Here is an 18540-nt window from a genome sequence, read left to right as displayed (position 1 = left end):
TGCAAATGCAGGAGGGTAGCTGTTATAACTTGGCAACAGTACTAATGCAAGAGGGTAGCTGTTATAACTTGGCATCAGTACTAATTAAGGAGGGTAGTTACAACTTGGCAGCAGCACTAATGCAGGAGGGTAGCGGTTATAACTTGGAAGCAGTACTAATGCAAGAGGGTACCTGTTATAACTTGGCAGTCCTGCTAATGCCGGAAGGTTGCAGTTATCACTTGGCAGCAGTACTAATGCAGGAGGGTAGTTATAACTTGGCAGCAGCACTAATGCAGGAGGCTAGCGGTTAATACTTGGCAGCAGCACTAATGCAGGAGGGTAGCGGTTATTACTTGGCAGCAGTACTAATGCAGGAGGGTAGCTGTTGTAACTTGGCAGCAGTTCTAATGCAGGAGGGTAATTATAACTTTGCAGCAGTACTAATGCAGGAGGGTAGCTGTTATAACTGGGCAGCACGGTGGCTCAGTGGTCCTGGGTTCGAATCCCACCAAGGACAACATCTGCAAGGAGTTTGTATGTTCTCCCCGTGTTTGCATGGGTTTCCTCCGGGTACTCCAGTTTCCTCCCACACTCCAAAGACATACTGATAGGGAATTTAGATTGTGAGCCCCATTGGGGACAGTGACGATAATGTGTGCAAACTGTAAAGCGCTGCGGAATATGTTAGCGCTATATAAAAATAAAGATTATTATTATTATTATTACTTGGCAGCAGTATTCATTCAGGAGGGTATCTGTTATAACTTGGCAGAAGTGTTAATGCAGGAGGGTACCTGTTATAACTTGGCAGTCCTGCTAATGCCGGAAGGTTGCAGTTATCACTTGGCAGCAGTGCTAATGCAGGAGGGTAGCTAGGATGCAGATGGGGTAACAGTTAGAACTTTGCTGCACTGCTAGTACAGAGGAGTGCCAGTTATAACGGCTGCAGTACCTTTGCAGGGATTTCATAGGTATAACTAGGCTTCATTTTCACTGGAGGAGGGTTGTTATAGCTGATACTGATACTACAGAACTGTTTTAACTGGACTGCAGTAGTAGTGTAGCACTAGCAGATAAAAATGCAATTAACTTGCATTAGTGTAGCAATTTTAACAGGAGACTAGCTGTTATAACTGTACTGCTGTACTAGTACAGAAAAGTAGAAGTTATAGCTGTATTGTGGTACTAGTACAGAAGGAAAGCTGTTGTAACTGTACTGCAGTACTAATGCTAGGGAGTAGCAGTTATAACTGGCCTGCAGTGTGGCGTCCCTGAGGCTTAGCCGCAACAGAGGTACTGCACCTCCTCCTGAGGTGTGGTGCCCCACCATCCAGGTAAGGTGGGAACTCCTGACCACGCTCCAACACTCGCACCCCACACAACACAGTAGTTCAGCAAAGCCACATTGCGGCTCCCTGCTTGGAACACGAAACGTGCTGGGGGGCGGGTGGAGTTGAGAATACATAAAAGAGCGGGAAGGTTTAGGATTACAGGTCAGTCTGGGAGAGGAAGCCACTCAGAGAGGAGTGAGGAAAGAAGATCCCTGAGAAGATCCATAAGAAGGAGAGATTAGTACGGAATGAAGGAGTAAAAGGGAACAGAGGACGTGGGTTAGGAGAGAACCCTGCCTAGAAGTTCTAAGCGCAAGGCCGGGGCCCGGTCCCCGAGGTTGTATGGACACTAATGGTTCTGCAGCAGACACCGGTGGAGTAGTGGGCTGTAAATGCACTACTCCCATCTAAGACTTTGGGGCCCAACAGCAACATTGACAGTGAGCCGGGAATCAGGAGTAAGGAGTCCCCGAAGCAGACTACAGCTGTCTGCCGTACAAGTAGAGTTCTTGGGAACATCTGTCAGGAGGAACTCCAGTGTAACTCAGTACTAGGAGTACTTCACACTTAAAGGCGCTATAAGAGGAGACGTTCAGAAAGGCACATGTTGGCGGAGTGTTGGAAGGGAGCATTCCATCTGACCTGGAGGTTGATTGAGTCTCTGGCCCGGAGGACACAGTACGGAGGCAGGCACCTGTGTGTACTACAGACTGTGAGTAAAGCTTTGGAACTACAAGCCCTGGTGTCCTCCATTCACTCTTGCGCCAACACACCCAGCACTGCTACATCTGGGTACCAGCTTCTACACTGCCTGTGCCTCTCAGCTACCCCTACATCTACACTGCCCTGGGACTACAGCTCCACCAGTGGGGAGCTTCACCATCTTGGCTGCAACACACCACCAGCCCCAGAGGATCTGCATGCAGCGTCGGCTTAACATCTCACTTGCCGAACACCACAGGTGGCGTCACGAACTATTCCATTAACTACATTCCACCATTTAATCTCCTCCCATGACTTGGGCGCCCAGGTCCACGGACCGGGTCACCGCTGCTGTGACACATCCCGCTGACACCGGCCCGGTACCGAGTACCCTACAGCCGTGGGAGGGCGACCCAGCAGCACTAGAACTTGAGGGTAGCTGTTATAACTGGACTGGATTACTAGTGCAGGGGAGAGGCTGTTTTAACTGGACTGTATTACTAGTGCAGGGGAGAGGCTGTTATAACTGGACTGCATTAATGGTGCAGGGGAGAGACTGTTATAACTGGACTGCAGCACTAGTGCAGGGGAGAGGCTGTTATAACTGGACTGCAGCACTAGTGCAGGAGTGTAATGTAAGTTGTATGTATTTTTATTAATGTCAGTGGTAAATGATCACTCGTGTATTATGTGTCTTCAGAATTGCAAGCAGTTGCAACATTTGGAGACTTTCACAGTTGCCTTGAGTCGCACACACTGTATGACGCACCATTCTTGTGGCTACAACCAGACAGTATGACAACAAGCAGCTGCAAGTCTGAAGTCCTGCGGCGTCCTTATTGTTTTCACTTCTTTTACTTAATGAGGCCATTGGATGCAGCAGAGTGAAGAAGTGTTTTTAGATGTGAAGACCATTCTTAGATACTTTATTAGGGCAGAGTTGTAAATCTCCAGGCTGAGACCCCCTGTCTTGTTGTCAGCTCATCACTCTCTGGAGGACCCATCTTATCCTTGCATTATGCTGGCAGTCTGTGGATTGCAGTGGAACCTATGTAATGCTCTCATTTCCTTGTGGGGGCGCTGCAGTGAATATAAACATTTGGAGCCAAGAATATAACAGATTGTTGGTGGTCTCAGCAAAATTTGGCTGAATAATGCAGTGTAAGTGTAACAGTAGTAAATCAGTGGCTGGCCATAGATGTAATGAAGGGATGTATAGCACTGATGGAAACCTGTAGACGGACGCAGTGTGAACAGACCTTTATGGCATCAGTGTATCAGCCATTAGTGCAGTCTTTGTTCTTTTATGTCCTTGAATTGAAATCTTCGCCACGTGAACCCGAGACACCTTTTATTAAATCTGCTGAATCATGTTGCTCACGCGGTGTATGCATATAAATGTACGTGTTACCTGAGCGACTACCACAGGGATGACTAATAGGTTCATCACTCATCACATCATGTTTTGCCTAATTAAAGTTAAGCTACTGCCCCTTTCTCAGGGGAATATTCACAGAAAGAGAATGCACTAGAGCTAATCATTTTACACAATATGTACACTGTCCCATTACTTCTGCAAAACTACCTTTTACAAAGGTAAAAATGAAAAAAAAAAATATGTAGGGGTAGAGACCCTGATTCCAGCGATGTGTCACTTACAGTTTTGCAGTCTCAATCCAATCAACGTTTCATCAGCAGGAGATTATCACTACAGGACTAGGTGTCTCATGCCTCCTAGTCCAACCAGGCCCTCAACCACTAATTGGCAGCGTTCTGTTGATATACAATGCACACAGCTACCAATCAGAGGTGTGGGCAGGGTTACACAGGGCTCATCATTCAGAGCTGTGTGAGATCTGCAGCAGAGAAACCTGTGATTTGATCGCAACTGCTGCACCCAGTAAACTAAGTGACACATCGCTAGAATCAGGGACTCTGCTCCTACATCATGCTGCTGTTGGATTACATAGCAAAAACAAACCTTCTGACATATTCCCTTTAAATTAATTCCTTTGGATGTGTGCACTTTTTAAATATTTTTCGTTTGCATTGTTTGTGGCTTGAACTCCACAATGCTAAAAAGCCGTGTTCACCTTCATACAGAGCTTTTTAATTAGTCTTTAAAGGGGGTTTCCACTTTCAGCAAAGTGGAGCCTAAATGTTTGCAACCATGTAAAATTATAAAATCAGATAGTGCTCGCTCTCCCCAGGTCAACTGCCTGCTCTTTGAGGCTGCTCAAGTCTCTGTCTTTGGGCTGTAGGTGTGGCATCATGACTAGAGCATGCAGCCCTGCTGCAGCGATAATTCAGCTCAATGGCTCTGCCTATGTAGATGGATAGCAGTGATTGATGGTAGCGGTGATACCTGCTGTTGGTCTGTGCTATCAGTTATTTTTTTCCAGGGCTATTGACTAGCACTGGCGATTTTGATCCAGAACATGTCTCAAAGTAGGCCTTTTATACTTTTTTGGTTCCCAAGAAAAAAAAATATGATAAAAAACACAGTGATTACAATGGGTCCAGTATCTATCCATCAACATAACAGATGGCACTTGTATTAAAAATAAAAAGTGTATGAACAAGCCCTAAGAGATAACAGGGAAAAGGAGGGTGATATATACACACATATCCATAATGTGGAGAGAAAAGAAAGCAGCTATAGTCTCCGAGAGGGCAGAGAAACCAGTCTATAAAAAAGGAGATAAAGAGATGAAGCATATATGAAGAGGGAATAGGTGAAGGATAGAAATTCTAGCGCCCTGGATACAGACCTCATATCCAGCCTATATTACTGAGAGGGACAAGCCTACAAGGGAAACCTCTAAAACTGAGGTTGCAAAGTGGTCTGAAAATTAAGGAAGGACAGGATATTGTAGACTAACTGAAAGTAACTAGTAACATGTGTAAACATCATTTATCCTTTATTTGCTCTATGCTGGAAAGTCCAGAAACTTCCTACAATACTTTGTATATTTCAGTATCTCATAATTCACTGAGACTGCAAAACCGCCACGGAACCAATAGTTCTCAACGTGGAGAGCTTTGCTAAAGCTCATTCATTTCAGACCAATCTGTGACCTCCTAACGAATCCTTTTATACATTAATACACAAAACGGGTAATGCTATTTTTTTTTTTAGTTTTCTGATGCCCAAGAAAGGCGAGGAAAAAGTCAGGGAAAGATGAATGAACACTACAAGTGCACTTGGCTGATTGCAAGCCGTGTACACACTGTACTGTTCTTCTGTCCAAAAATGGCATTGATAGGGACGCCTGTATACAGGATAGGCGAGCGTGATATCCTCTCATCACACCTGAGCATTACACTGATCTCTCCATCTGTGTGATGGTCAGCGGAGAGAAATTAATCTGGATTTCCAGATGCACTGGTCAAGCAATTGGGAGATGTGCACCGCCAAGGTGACCTTTCCTAATACCAGACATGGGATGTTGCAGATAGGAGATGAGCAGATGCATGATGATTTATACTACACATACATGGCCTAAAGGATTGCATGAATGTTGCTGACGGGATAGAATTATCTGGGGGTCGCCAACCTGTGACTCTTCCGCTGGGGAAAAATACAACTATCCCCCCCCCCAGCCTGCGTCCTCTAAACAGAAAGAGACCGGTCACAGAAGCAAACAGTGCCTCGTCAGAAAAGGAAACATATTCACTCATTTGCTTTTTTTTTTTTTTTTTTTTGTACAATTTTTTGTTTTAATCTTTTTACATCACTCACAATTTTGGCATAAATTATTTTGAGTCCAGCTATGCCCCACACCTACCACCACCCAGTCCTCCAAGTAGTAGATCCCCTTTGAAATCCGGAGTGCTCCCACATAGTTTAATACCCCCGTTAAGGTCCATGTGCAGTTTGGCGTCTTCGCAATGCCCCTCCAGACAATATGGTGCCCGCACAATAATAAGATAACCGCACAGCAGGACTGGGATGCAGTAGGGGCAGAAGTAGGAGCATGCGTAGGGTACCACATCATGAATCCTTAATTGATTTTTAGTGTGCGTTCATTTCATGCCTCATCTACCTAGAGCACCAAAATATTTGCCCCCCATCTCCCACAAAACCCCACAGTGTATGTCCTCTCACAGGACCTTCCTTGCACATTATGATGCCTCACTTTGCCCCCACACAAGAGTTCCTCTGCTTTGTGCTGTATCTGTTCCCAGGCGTAGGTGGCGCAAGTAAATGGTGGAGTGAGGGGTTGATGGCTTCCTGCTCCACCATTTATATTCACCTGTGTATGTGTCCTAAAGATAGGAGACAGTTGAAAGCAGGATTAGCTGCAGATCCCCCAGGACCACGGAACAGCTCCCCAAATCCTGGAATGTCCTGTTGTATATGGGTTGGGAGACAAATCTAATAATGGTCCCACTGTATGGAGCTCACAGAGGAGAAGTATATAGAATATATTAGTGATTGGACAAAAAATGGGTTCCTATTTAGTTTGGGGGGGCAATTCATGTTAGACAGAAATGAGACTTGATTGGGATTTACATATTAAAAGGTATAACTGAGAAGCCAATTCTTCACCTCATTGGGACCCTTGACCTTCCTTTATAGCAGTGTTTCCTAAGGCTCCCGTTACACATAGCGATGCTCCAGCGATCCCGACAACGATACGACCTGGTAAGGATTGCTGGTGCGTCGCTACATGGTCGCTAGTAAGCTGTCAAACAGGCAGATCTACTCAACGATACGGCGATCCGTATAACGACCTCGGCGGTTGTTGGCACATTGTCACACAACAGCTATTCTGACGACTCAGACCTCGATAGGCGCGCTTCAGCGTTGAGTTCTGAGTCGCCAATGAGGTTGCTTGTCGTTATGGCGTCAAACACAGCGATGCATGCTGGCCAGCGGGACAATGATCAAAAAATGGCCCAGGACATTCGAGCACGATATCGCAGCAGGGGGCCGGTCGCCGCTATGGGTCACATGTAGCGAGGGCGCTGTTGCGTCACAAAACCTGTGACGCTTCTGCGATCTCGCTAACGATCAAGCTGCGTGTGAAGTACCCTTAACCGATGGGCGCTGTTTCAAAACTACGGCTCCCAGCATGTAACAATGGCCTCAGTCAGTGAGGACATGATGGGATCTGTAGATTTGTAACCACTAACCAGGTCATGGTTGGAGAACACTGGTTTACAGTCCAACCCATAAGACTTGCTGTACACCGGTACGTGCGGCCTTTTGTTGCACCTGGGTGGCATTGTCATGATTCCAGTGGATGTGAGAAATGTGTAGGAACTTGTTTCCCTATAAATGTAGCACAGCGTGTCAGCCGATCGAGCGTGCAGACGTCAGAGACTAACACATTAAACCCTGCGAGCTTAATCGGGATATCGTGACACCGTTCTTAGAGCGACGCGCGGCCCATGAATGGATGCACAATTATAATCACCCTCAATAAAAGATGAATCTTGTCTACTGTCTCGCATAAAGCCGTTGTATGAGATTAGGAAGAACGCTCACCCTGCTGTGATGATTACGGGTATTTAGAAATGACCTCTTAATAGAGAATAAAAAGATTTATCAGCATGTTCACCCATAGGAGACTGTCGTTTCATAAGTCCATCACATTTACAAGGCTTGTCCTGGCTTTGGGCTCAAGTCTCATGGTACTCTGCAGGACTGCAGACTTGTGAATCCTCACAATGTGCTCTGTGAGGGTACTCTGGTGCCAGCTCTGGGAGCAGGTGGTCTTGTGAGTTTCATACTTCTGGCAACAATCCAACTAGACGTGTCCGGCCTCTCGCCATTCACTTGCCGCACAAGTCTAGTCGGCATGTGATCACATGCAAATCACATACGTGCGATCATGCACTCTCCTATTGTCAGAGAATCCTGATAGTATGCAGTGTGCACACTGTGAGGATTCACAAGTCTGCAGTCACATACAGTAACATTAATTCAGAGGAAGACCCCATGAGGCTGATGCTAATGTGATGCCTTTTTGTATTTTACATGATGGATTCAAGGGGTTGGTTTAACTGGACGACCTGAATACAACCGCCCTGTCAATGAAATATGTACTTTGATGAGAAGATTGAATCACCAGCATCTGTCAGAGGTTTAATAAAGGCTGGATGTAGCTTCTAGTTGCCAAAGATGTCTCAATTCTGTGTCTGAAGTAATAAAACCAGAAAACATCATGAGTGATATAGAACATGGCCATCCATGCACAACAGTGGTCTACAACATGGTGTAACTACAACTCCCATCATGCCCTCACAAGCCTGTGGTACCATATACAGTCATAAGTGCGATTTATTAATTTTTGTAACAATATTTTAGTAATATTTTTCAACTCTAAATAACAAAAGATAATACAAAGAAATAATATACATTGTTGCCGTGAGCATGAGAGAGAGCAGACGGTCTGTTCTTCAGCGTGCAACTATCACACTGGTGGTGAAAACCATAGGCTGATCACCTGGTGTCCAACTCGGGCAGCAAGCAGTGTGCAGTTTCCCTATAGCACCCCCAGAGGGGAAAAGAAGTATTGTTCATAAGGATCATTTCTATTCATAAATTCTACTGGACTGTAGGAACGTCAACATGGGGGTTGCATTGTATAACTCCCGGCATAACTAGATTAGCAAAGACCATACCCCCGACTAATATAAGGTTGTGGGTATCATGTTGGTGACCTTGTAGGAATGCTGCCTGGCTCTGCAGGGGGTTTCCTCTTATTGTACAGACAATCTGGTGGGAACCTCAGGACAACAGTGCTGTTTGGTTGTCGCAGAGGTGTGGGCTTCTGGGCAGGAATGGCCATTGTTTGCAACGTTTATGGCATTGTGGAGTCATTCAAGAGATCACAGACACATTTTTGATGGCTAAGGATTACAAATGTCTCTTTGTAGCTGATAATATTCTATAAATCCACCATAGAATAACTTCTCCGCCAGTGACAGAAGTACAGCACAACTATTTATTATGCTTTTCTTATATACCGCCATCATATTCCACAGCGCTTTACAGACATTATCATCACTGTCCCCATCGGGGCTCACAATCTGCATTCCCTATCTGTATGTCTTTGGAGTGTGGGAGAAATCCAGAGAACCAGGAGGAAACCCACGCAAACACGGGGAGAACATACAAACTGTGCACTGTGCACATACCCACCAGCTATAGAAGCCCCTACAAGATCTATTACCAGAGATTGCTTTGCATGTCTTACACCGTATTCTCATCCATTATACACGCTGCAGAGTTCACATCTCCCGGCATCTTCTGCTTGTTCAGCGTCTGAACGTACTCGGGTTTGTACATAAGGTACAGGGCACATAACATCACACAATGTTTATCAGGGGTCCACAGACTGCGGCATTTTATTTGTAACTACAACCCCCAGCATGGCTTGACAGCCACCTGCAGACATGCTTGGAGTTGTAGTTTCATAGCAGCTGGATTGCCGCTGATTGCCGACCCCTGCTGTGAATAAATCCGAGGCATTACTAAGTTTAAGAGTCATGTTGGAAATGCTGCAGTTTAATACACAGTGGAGCAATTCTTCCTAGATTGAGCAGAAACATGAAGAAAGTGAGCAGAGTGTGAATATTAGGAAGTGGTGGCTCAGTATATGGGGGTCATACATACAGTAGCCGCTGACTGTAGGGGTGAAGGACGAGGCAGTGTAGTGTCCGGAGTGGGTTTTATGTTACGCAATGGTATATACAATCTCTTATGTCACATCTTCGATCTATGTTTTATTAGGGCCAGTGAATGGGTTAATTGCAGTGGTCACCATCATTGCCTTCCAGGGTCTGTGCATTACAGGTTTTCTAACCCCGTCCTGCCTTCGTCTCCTCTGGGTCATCCATATTTGATGATGACTTGTTTGTTTGCCCCTCTCCTCGGCCATCGCATTAATGAATTACTGACATCCAGGTTATCAGCTGCTTAAGATTCCCGTCCGGCTTAGATTCGCTTGTCGGCACACTGTTTATATCCTCATTACATAACTGAGTCATTCCCTTAGAAGCCATCTCTTCTGTCTCCATCTGTGAGGTTTCATTTACCGAACCTGCTGTGCTCCGATCACACCGCCCTAATGGGCTGCAGGCAAATCCTACAAAGAGCTGGAAACGTAGTGATGCACAAAGACAGGGGCACTGGGAATCTAACATGTAGGGCACCAATATTCCCATATACCAGTCAGCCATTGCAATAAGAGATGGCACCAGGAGAAAACCATGGGAAGAAGGCAAGCTGGCGGAGCGTGGAGGGGGCTATCTTCTGCTGGGAAACTCTGGGTCCTGGCGTCATGTTGATGTGACCCATGTCAGCCTAACATTGTGCAGACCTAGTACCTTCCTTCATGACAGTGGTATTAACGTACAATCAGTGCTGACAGAGACAGGCACATGCCTATCTGTCATGTCAGTGACTGCCACGGTCCAATCAGTGCTGACGGTGACGGGCACGCACCTATCTGGAATGTCAGTAACTGCCATGGTCCAATCAGTTGCTGACTGTGACAGGCACCGTCCGATCTATACTGACAGTGACAGCAGTGGTCCGACTTGTGCCGAAGGCAGCGGACACGGTACAATCTGTGGTGATGGGCACAGTCCTTTCTGTGCGGTCATTGACTGCTTTAGTCCAATCAATGCTGGCGGTCCAATCCATATGGACTGTGACAGGCGCGGTCCACTCTGTAGTGACTGGGATAGGCACGGTCCGCTCTGTAGTGACGGTGATGGGCACGGTCTGCTCCGTAGTGATGGTGAGGGGCACGGTCCGATCTGAATTGACAGTGACTGGCATGGTCAGATGCGTATTGACTATGACGGGCGTGGTCTGATCCGTAGTGACAGTGACCGGTACGGTCCGATCCGTAGTGACGGTGATGAGCACGGTCCGATCCGTTGTGGCTGTGATGGGCATGGTCCGCTCGATAGTGACAGTGATGGGCACGGTCCTATCCGTAGTGACGGTGACAGGCGTACTAGCGAGGGCAGTCGCTGTTTGATCCATGCTGAAAGGAGGAATAACAGAGGAATGACACAATGATAAGTGAGTGTGATGAAAAGATGGCCTAGAATTATTATTTAATGGGAAGTAAATCCTACATTCCAGGAATAATGCGCGCACCTTCTGAAGAACTGGTACCAGTCCAAATGGATTAAAATGTATCCTCAAACACCGGTCCCTGTCCACTACAGCTGTTATCTCCTTGGTCAGCATTAATGGTGGAAACAGTACAAATTTATGGGAAGATCTGAATACATAGAAATGATTAATAGTCAGTAAACTGGGTCTCAATCTCTGACCATTTTCTAAAATCTGCTTTGTTTGCGGGGCTTCACCAGACTGGTGTTCCACTGGTAGGGCCCAGTCCTTGCTTTTTATTTACTTAGTTACAGCAGGGTTTTTGCTCATTTTTTCTCTTGAAGGTTTTATATGTTTTATGGCCAATGTGAACATCCGTTTCTGTGCTGCAAGTATACCAACTTAAATCAAGCTCAATTTTTGTGTTATTTCTTTGGTTGCGGGGCGCAGGGGACTAAATGGGTTTTGGTGCATTTTTTTACCCATCAGGTTTCCTTTGCTGTTTGCAGGATTATTTGTATTGCCTTACTCTCTGGATCGTGTTATATATTGCCACAATCAGAAAAGAGGACCCTGTGCTCTATTTGATGCCTCCTGGCAAGAGACGAGGGAAAAAATGAAAATCTGGCAGTCACACCCGCAGTACCCACCATTTTGACCCATTTTCCGCTTACTCTCTTAGCAGTGGAATGTTTTTCTTCTTTTTTCCATACGGCTATAATTGCTCACAAGCTCGGGCATCAGCTTGGCTTTAATCGTAGGATATTTATTCAACCTAAATTTTCCTTAACCAGTGCAGACTACAGTGGGTACAGAAAGTATTCAGACCCCTTTAAATTTTTCACTCTTTGTTTCATTGTAGCCATTTGGTAAATAAAAAAAAGTTTATTTTTTTTCTCATTAATGTACACTCTGCACTCCATCTTGACTGAAAAAAAAACATATGTAGAAATTTTTGCCAATTTATTAAAAAAGAAAAACTGAAATATCACATGGTTATAAGTATTCAGACCCTTTGCTCAGACACTCATATTTAAGTCATATGCTGTCCATTTCCTTGTGATCCTCCTTGAGATGGTTGTACTCCTTCATTGGAGTCCAGCTGTGTTTAATTAAACTGATAGGACTTGATTTGTAAAGGCACACACCTGTCTATATAAGACCTCACAGCTCACAGGACATGTCAGACCAAATGAGAATCATGAGGTCAAAGGAACTGGCCAAGGAGCTCAGAGGCCGAATTGTGGCAAGGCACACATCTGGCCAAGGTTACAAAAGAATTTCTGCAGTAGTCAAGGTTCCTATGAGCACAGTGGCCTCCATAATCCTTAAATGGAACAAGATTGAGACCACCAGAAGTCTTCCCAGACCTGGCCGTCCAGCCTAACTGAGCAATCGTGGGAGAAGACCCTTGGTGAGAAAGGTAAAGAAGAACCCCAAGGTCACTGTGTCCGAGCTCCACAGATGCCGTAAGGAGATGGGAGAAAGTTCCACAAAGTCAAGTATCACTGCAGCCCTCTACTAGTCAGGCCTTTATGGCATAGTGGCCTGACGGAAGCCTCTCCTCAGTGCCAGACATATGAAAGCCCGCATAAAGTTTGCTAAAAAAACACATGAAAGACTCTCAGACTACGAGAAATAAGATTCTCTGGTCTGGTGATTTGAAGATAGAACTTTTTGTTGATAATTCTAAGCGGTATGTGTTGGGAAAACCAGACACTGCTCATCACCTGCCCAATACTATCCCAACAGTGAAACATGGTGGTGGCAGCATAATGCTATGGGGGTGTTTTTCAGCTGCAGGGACAGGATGACTGGTTGCAATTGAAGGAAACATGAATGCGCCCAAGTACAGAGATATCCTGGATCAAAACATGTTCCAGAGTGATCTGGACCTTAGACTTGGCCGAAGGTTCACCTTTCAACAAGACAATGACCCTAAGCACACAGCTAAAATAACAAAGGAGGGGCTTTAGAACAACTCTGTGACCATTCTTGACTGGCCCAGCCAGAGCCCTGACCTAAACCCAATTGAGCATCTCTGGAGAGACCTGAAAATGGCTGTCCATCAATGTTCACCACCCAGCCTGACGGAACTGGAGAGGATCTGCAAGCAAGAATAGCAGAGGATCACCAAATCCAGATGTGAAAAATTTGTTGCATCATTCCCAAGAAGATTCATGACTGTACTAGCTCAAAAAGGTGTTTCTACTCAATGCTGAGCAAAGGGTCTGAATACTTATGACCATGTGATATTTCAGTTTTTCTTTTTTAATAAATTTGCCAAAATTTCTACACTTCTGTTTTTTTGTCAGTCAAGATGGGGTGCAGAGTGTACATTAATGAGAAAAAAATGAACTTTTTTGAATTTACCAAATGACTGCAATGAAACAAAAAGTGAAATATTTAAAGGGGTCTGAATAATTTCCGCACCCACTGTATAGCAAGAAAATTTTTGGCATCCACTGATGAAAGCCTAACATGGGGGAAAGAGGGTATCACTATCAAACATTGTCCTCATTTCTCAGTTAATCTCAAAGACGCAGTTTCCTTTATACTTGTCCTTCATCATTCTAGAATTAAAGTGGTTGCCTTCTCACCCCTACTGTGACACTATCTCCCAGTAGGATGATTGGGTATACTGGCATGTGCCATCAATGCTTCTTCTAGAGGAAGACGGTGGTAAGGTCCTATCCCTGAACTTCTGGTTTCTTAATCAAAATGTCTCCTAAAATATTTATAGACCATGTCACGGTTTGAAGCTTCTGGGTCAAGTACCTGATGAAGTCTCCGTATAGGATGACTGCACTCTGTATTTATAGCTTATTTATTTCTCCCCATGCACATGGATGCACAGTCAAGCATGCATATGTATTTGGATATGGGGGAGGGTGATAGGTGTCGACTGGCCAAGACATTGGCCAACGCCTGTCTGATATGTATGGTCACCTTCTCCTTCTCCCACTTGTGAAGCATTGTAAACATTGTATTGTAAATCGTCAGTCTTAGCTGTAAACCTCCTTGAATTTGAGGACTAACTTTTAGGTCCATAGAACTTCTGTAGGAGCAGAATGTAGTGGAGCAGCAAAGCCTGTAAGAGAGCCACCACTTACTAAGTGGCTTTATAAAACTGGTGTCCTAAGCTGGCCTGACAAATTACATAGCTGGTAGTTTGGCCGACTGCTCTCTTTCATGATTTACCCGCACACAGGAACGCTCGGCTTGACCTCTCTCTGAGAGACCCACTGCCAGACTCCTCTCGCAGAAGTCCTGGAGAACAAAAGGACCGGCCATTGAAATTCCAACTTTCCTATTTTCTTCCCCAATATCATCGGTTGGGGAAGAATTGGCAGGCCCCCATACACAATAGACTGTCCGCCAATCCTACCGAAATCGGATGGTTTGTCAGACTTTTAACCAATGTGTATTTAGGAACCTGCATTAAAGACTTTGAGCACCATATGGCACCAGGACATGGATGTGACCTCTACTTTTCATAGACCAATATGTCCTTTTACACGAGTGGATAGTCAGCTAACGAGCAATCATAAGGACACTTCTTCCAGTTATTGGCCACTGATCAAAATGAAGAAAACACTTGTTCGCTGGATGAGCAGATTCTTTATGCCATGATTATTGTTGGTGGCACATTGCTCAGTGTGAATAGTGGATATGCTGCTGACAACATCATACTATATGGGGACAGAGACCTCGTATTAACAATCAGTCTTCCCTATACAGTTTTTGGCGGCTCATGTGAACCGGCCGTATCAATCGCTGATATACTTGTGAATAGTCAAAGGAGGCTCATTACTGGATCAAAATCAGTCGTCTAAGCGGGACTTATGACAGTATTTATCCTTGCACCTTGCTATAATGTCAGCTCCATCCATTAACTGAACTACATCTCCCATGATGACGAGCAAGAGCACTGAGGTCATTGACTCCATGTGAGTACACATCTCTTTGCATGAGGCAGCAATTTAATAAAACACCCGGCTTTACAAAAAAATGAAGTCTTGTTACTAAGGAAAAAATGATTGATGTGAAAGTGGTGAGGTGTAAAGGAGATTTCCTGGAATGGAGTTTATGGACAGAAAAGGATCCTTTGTGCTCACGCCAAGGTCAGAGCCGCAGTGCAAACCAGAGTCTCTAGTCTTTACTGCTGGATATATGTCTGGGAGATATGTCCAATATGCCGGTGACCACAGGCAAAAATCCTGGGCACTGACGAGGAGCCATTATGAGATCTGTCATAGCTCACTACAAGCCACCTCTTGTTAACCTATTACAGTTCTAGCTTCCATATGAGATGACACCCAACTTTTCCAAATTTGTGAACGGAAACTCTGCCTTGTTGCTCTGCGATCCCATCCTGAGACATTTACAGTTGAAATAATTCATCTTGTGCCATACCACACTCGGTGTCACCACTGCCCAGACTTTTTGTAGCCCCAGCACTTTGGTCATTAAGGGTCGTTTTAATCGAAATCTGAACATTTGTGACTCCTGAATCGGATAGACAAAGACTTAACATTTCAGCTCCTTTTAGCTGATTCCTCCAAGAATATCAGACACCGGAGGGACTTTTGTTGATCATCGGTTGCAAGTTGTAATAAGTTCTTTAATTTTTACAGGGATCTAAAGCTGGACAACGTTCTGCTGGATCATGAAGGTCATTGCAAGTTGGCGGATTTTGGAATGTGCAAAGAGGGGATTCTTGAAGGATACACAACGTCCACCTTCTGTGGGACTCCTGACTACATTGCACCAGAGGTATCTAAAATATGTAGGGGGCTAAAGGCACTCATACACATTAGCTGAAGGTCTAACGAGTTCTGCAACTCCATGGGCATGTTGTATTTCATAGTTATCTGACCAAAGCCATAGAAACTTTGGGAACATCTGGCTGATGAATGTTTGACCAACTGTTTTCTAAAGCTTATAAGCACCTTCCAGGGGTCATAGGATATCAATGACCTACCCTTAGGTCTTCATCAGTTCAGTAGGGGTCTGACACCCATTACCCCCACCGATCAGCTGTTATTTACTCCTGCGGCAGGCGGACGTACACCTTCAATGGAGCTGCACTGCTTCCTTCAGTGTAGTGACCACTGCTGAGTGCTGCAGATCATTTTCTAAAAGCTGAAGGCGGGTTTTAAGGTAGAATGGGGGTTGGGTCAATGATTAGGGCATCAAATCAAAAATTCAAAAATGTACCAAATACAATATATGAAAAAATGATGGTAAAATGCCAAACAAAAATGGATGTAAATAGGGTTCAGTACAGTATATAAGAAAAAGAAAAAATGTACACAAGAACCAATCATATAAAAAATACAAAATTTTATTGACAAAGAAAAAAAACAGACAAATTTATTAAAAAGTGGGAAACCAAGAATTTGGCAGTAGGAGCCTACTGCATATTGTAAAGCGGTTGTACATAAAAATTGATGGAGTAACACACTGCACACGATATTACATCAAAGAAAAGAGCTAAAATTCTTAGTAGAAAAATATTCTCCTAAAGAAGTGTGAAGGACTGCAAAGAATTGATCACAGTAGTACAAAAGTTACCTCTGCCCCTATGTAGGTTTCTGCTATTGCCTTCTTTTAGGGGTTTCGGCTATTGCCTTCTTCTGGCTATTGCGGTGGGTTCCTGTTGCCAAACTTTTGGTTTCCCACTTTTTAATAACTTTGTTTTTTTATCAATAAAATTTTGTTGTTTTTTTATATGATTGGTTCTTGTGTACATTTTTCTTTTTCTGGGTTTTAAGGTGTCAGATCTCCAATGATCTGGCATTGATGACCTATCCTGTGGATACATCATCAATATCATATCACTGGAGAAGCCCTTAAATAAGCTAGAAAATTATTTAAAATGGATCCACCAAACTGTGTTTCTCCAGGTTCCACAATAAATACTAATGTAGCAGCTGCCAACTTGACATCTACTGCAACAAAGTAGTGCGCCTATGTTATTTGTGTAGCTTGTAGCATATGAAGATAACCAGACCAGTCTATGTCGATCTCCAGCTCATACTTTGCTATTAGCTATGTTCTGTCTGTATGTATAGATATTACAAGAGATGCAGTATGGACCCTTGGTGGACTGGTGGGCCATGGGCGTTCTTCTGTATGAGATGCTTTGTGGTCATGCCCCCTTTGAAGCGGAGAATGAAGACGATCTCTTTGAAGCGATCTTGAATGATGAGGTTATCTACCCGGCGTGGCTCTCCCAGGATGCGGTGGGAATTCTGCAGGCTGTAAGTCTCTTAAGAACATCTTTCATTACTCTAATGTTCAGAAGTTGTTGATTCTCCTCTTTCTTGATTTTGTACCCAAAATGGTATTTTCACAAATGCAGCAAAATTCATTCCCTTTTCTAAGTGATGAGAGGCATCGATGATGAGACACAAGACATTTTGTAACTTTTTCACGCCCAGCAAAGTAGCAAGAAGTTTTCAGGATGAGTTCTTGACTTGTAGGAGAATGGAACAGGAAACCTTCAGACTCTCAGGCTAATTGCTTAACAATGGTTAAAGCGGATTTATTATTCCATATGGTCTCAAAGGTCATGGAATAAAACATATTTACATATGTTACTGGTGACTTTTAGTTAATATTGCACTACGTTTCAATCTGAAATCTCAATTCCTCCTTTCATTTTCAGACCTCACGATATATAGTTTGCAGCCTGATTCCAGTTTCATATTTTTCTCTCGTGTGAGTGACCCTCCCTGTAATATAGGCTGAATGTCAGCTTTTTGGATATAGAGAGTGCTGCTGTCTTCATTAGCTTTCATAATCAATTCCCTCCTTGGTATGTCCAAAGGTTGTCAGCAGTGAAAATATGACATAACATCCAAACCAAGGACTTATGCTTCGTATAAACCTCTCATCTTGGCTGACGTATGAGATTCATTATGTACTTGTGCTCCTCAAAAAATAACAATTGTGGAGCTTCAGAATCTCTATTGTGCGATTCCTCTGCAATATGTCACTATACACCCTGACACTTTAAAGGCCTCCATACACATTGCCGGAAAATCTAAAATGTACGGGGGGTCTCTTGGCTGTCCACTAACAGATTTACCGTATATTGGGTGGGGGGAATTCATTGGGCATGTGCAGTGCACGTGTGATAAGTCCATCCAGGTTCGTTGTTTAGAGGCAAAATCGGATTGTAAGGGTGGTCTGGGCACTTGTAACTGTTAGGCGTCAGTTTTCTGAGACTGCACAACAGGAATCCAGAGCCATACATCCAGTGGTCTCCCATTCCCCTCCGACCGCTCAGGGACCTGCTCAGCAATCCCGGCGATCCAGGCGTCCTGCTCAGACTCGCTCTGTGAGTCTGGATGTTGCTGCCACCTCTGGTGCAGCAATGGTAGCGCAACCTGCTTTGCAGGGAACCGCTCCAGAGGCTAAGTCCTCTTGCCGTGC

The 18540-nt window shown here is 44.5% G+C and overlaps 1 protein-coding gene across 1 annotated transcript in view; it reads left to right on the top strand.

Moving 5' to 3' along the window:
- Positions 1–18540, top strand: part of PRKCH (protein kinase C eta) — a 231701-nt gene that overhangs the window by 189529 nt on the left and 23632 nt on the right. The window contains exons 11-12 of the mRNA XM_073571073.1: positions 15735–15873; positions 17175–17363. Of these exons, the coding sequence (XP_073427174.1) occupies positions 15735–15873; positions 17175–17363 (328 nt within the window). The remainder of the gene's footprint in view (positions 1–15734; positions 15874–17174; positions 17364–18540) is intronic.

The sequence above is a fragment of the Dendrobates tinctorius genome, unplaced genomic scaffold, assembly GCF_039654945.1.
Source record: "Dendrobates tinctorius isolate UK_male_01 unplaced genomic scaffold, ASM3965494v1 ptg000006l, whole genome shotgun sequence".
Lineage (NCBI taxonomy): Eukaryota > Metazoa > Chordata > Amphibia > Anura > Dendrobatidae > Dendrobates > Dendrobates tinctorius.
This window is presented reverse-complemented; position numbering and strand designations above follow the sequence as displayed.